The following is a 2,821-nucleotide window of genomic DNA, read 5'->3' on the forward strand; positions in this document are numbered from 1 at the left end:
TGTAGAACCTGGGGGTGGGTCTTGAGGATCACACCCCAGTCCTTTTGTGAGGTTGTAGAACCTGGGGGTGGGTCTTGAGGATCACACCCCAGTCCCCCTTCCAGCACCAGTCTTCATCTCTGCTCCACAGAGATGTGAGAAGGTGAAGAGGTTCCACTCCCCACTCCTGCCACCTTGGACCCACCAGCCACCACGTCCTTCCTGTCCACGATGGACTGTATCCCCTCCAGCTAGTCACCAAAGCCAACCCTTCTCTTCAGTTGTTTCTTGCTGGGATTTTGCTCACAGCAATATGTAGCATACACAGTCCCTAAACGTACCAGACAAAATAAATTAAGCGAACCAAAGTTTTTGTCTCTCATGTCCCCTCCCAGAGGACAAGGACATGAGCCTAGAGGTCTAGCCTTTCTCTGGGAGGTTGATGCCACTTTCTCATGTGGCTGTGATGGACATTCCTCCTCTCACTCTCTCTCCAGCCCTGTACTCACTGTGCAAATACACGGCTGAGGGTAGGAAAGGACGGAAGGAATAGGGAGGACAGGTCTGGGTGCCAACTGGAGCCTGCTCCTGGAGAAGCCAGCAGGCCCAGGGAGTCCATTCCTGCCGGTGGCCTACACGTTGCTCAGAAAGCTTTGTCTAGGAGTCAGGAGGTGGAGCAGAGTCTGCAGAGTCAAATTACAGATGTGTGTAGGAACACACATTACAGATGTGTGTAGGAACACACATTACAGATATGTGTAGGAACGCACTCTGGGAAGTAGTGCCAGACGTGTGTTTTCCGCTCTGAGGTGGAGTTTTTTCCAAGCCTTTTCCTGGTGACTTCTTAGTTATTCTCCAAACAATACAGCATTTTGGTGAAGGCACTAGGGTGGCAACTGTCTCTCGTAATAGTTTCCCACATGAACTACAGGCTCACGAGCCATCCCAAGAAAGGTTGCTGCTGACCCAGCAGTCAGCTGTGCCCTCAGCCCCAGGCCGGCTGGGCCTTCCTACCTTTTGCTGATGCGATACTCCACTGGTAACTGCTTTTCCCCCGAAGCCACCACGGATCTCTGGAGCTGGTAGGAAGCACAAGAGAAAGACCAGGTGGTTCTGGTGCAAAGGGATGGCTCATTGAGCTCACAGACATGCTTCTCTCCAGAGCGTAACCGTCACCAGCTCCTTACTCCTTAAAGTGTATTTCGTGTGTGGTACAAAAATGCACAGAATTCCTTTTGTACCTGTGAGCCTAAGTTGGGGAGGAGCATAGCCATTTCTCATTTCAGCTTGTATCACAGTATCAGTTCTGGAGCTTTCACAGAGTAAACTTAATGTCTCTCAAAGTAAACAAACACATCCAACCACAAAGGTGTGCACTCAGGGGACCCTGCTCCTTCTGAAGAGTCCTAAGCAAAGCCCTGCCCTATAGAGCTCACTGTTAAGCTGCAACTGCCAGGCTTATGAAAAAACCCACAGGTTTGAGGTCACTAATTTAACTGTTTCCATTTTGTGTTGAATTCATCTGTATATAGCATTTACATGCCATCTTTAAAAATGTATTTCCTTAGCCGGGCGGTGGTGGTGCACGCCTTTAATCCCAGCACTCGGGAGGCAGAGGCAGGCAGATCTCTGAGAGTTCGAGGCCAGCCTGGTCAGGGACGGGCACCAAAAAAGCTACAGAGAAACCCTGTCTCGAAAAACAAAAACAAAAAAAAAAAAAGCATCTCCTTATTGCAAACTCTTAGTTCTAGGGACAGAGAAATGAGCTCTTGTGGCTGTGTCTGCTTCTGTCTCTGGTATCTGAGTCAGCCTCTGCAGGGCAAGGACATCCTGGCAGAGAGAGGTGCTCAGAAATTGTTAAAGGAACAATTGAGAGAACGAAGCTGAGTCCCCCAGCTCCCCCATTCTCGCCCGTCTCTGAGAAGTTAAGGTGAGGTAGAACAATAAATTGTGTACAACCAAAACCCTTCCCCTCGTGAACCACACGCAACTGAAACCCTTTGCTTCGTGAATGTCATATAGCCGAGCCCTTTTCCTTTGCAGACATAGCAGCCCCCCCCCCACCCCTGTCCCCCTGCTGCTAACCCAGGCAGATTTCTCGGAAAAGCCTGTTCTGTTTCCTCAGACTCATTTCCTCATCTATAGGCACATAACAGCAATGGACTCTCAGGAGCTCTTCTTGGCCGGGTACTACTAGATGTATGGGTGACCAGTAGTGCTTCTGTCCTCTCCCCCCTCAAACTCAGAGAGATCCTCCTGCCTCTGCCTCCTGAGTGCTGGGACTCAAGGCAAGCACCACCACTGCCTGGCACCTCTTTCCTTTCTAAAACCATTCACAGAGAGGGGAGAGATGTCATCTTCTGTTATTCTAGGACGAATCAATGTTTTTAAAAATTCTACCCCCATTACAGAATTACTTCGTGCCTAATTCTTTCACAGTCCTTTCATTATTGTCTACAAACAAATCATTCATTTTTAAAGCAAGGTACTGTGTTACAAAGTCTCTGTTCATAGACTGATGGCGTTGTAATGGCAAGCCTGGGCTGCTATGGATGTACAGAGGAAGGTCTCCAGCCCCTTCTTCTGAGAGGCTCGAAGCCTTCCCAGAATGTCCACGTTCATGCTGCAATCATACAGACTGAAACAAGTCAAGAGTAGAATGTTCCACACATTCCAGACAGAAAGAACAGAGGGAAGAAGGGAGAAAGGGAAATACATACATTAAGATAGATAGATAGATGATAGATAGATAGATAGATGATTGATAGATAGATAGATAGATAGATGATAGATAGATAGATAGATAGATAGATGATAGATAGATAGATAGATAGATAGATAG

The 2,821-nt window shown here is 48.0% G+C and overlaps 1 protein-coding gene across 1 annotated transcript in view; it reads right to left on the reverse strand.

Annotated features, from left to right (window-relative positions):
- The window catches only part of P4ha3 (prolyl 4-hydroxylase subunit alpha 3), a 33,753-nt gene that overhangs the window by 8,824 nt on the left and 22,108 nt on the right, over positions 1-2,821 (reverse strand). Inside the window, exon 9 of the mRNA XM_013350112.2 lies at positions 994-1,058. Coding sequence (XP_013205566.1) covers positions 994-1,058 — 65 coding nt within the window. The remainder of the gene's footprint in view (positions 1-993; positions 1,059-2,821) is intronic.

The sequence above is a fragment of the Microtus ochrogaster genome, chromosome 22, assembly GCF_000317375.1.
Source record: "Microtus ochrogaster isolate Prairie Vole_2 chromosome 22, MicOch1.0, whole genome shotgun sequence".
NCBI classification, from domain to species: domain Eukaryota; kingdom Metazoa; phylum Chordata; class Mammalia; order Rodentia; family Cricetidae; genus Microtus; species Microtus ochrogaster.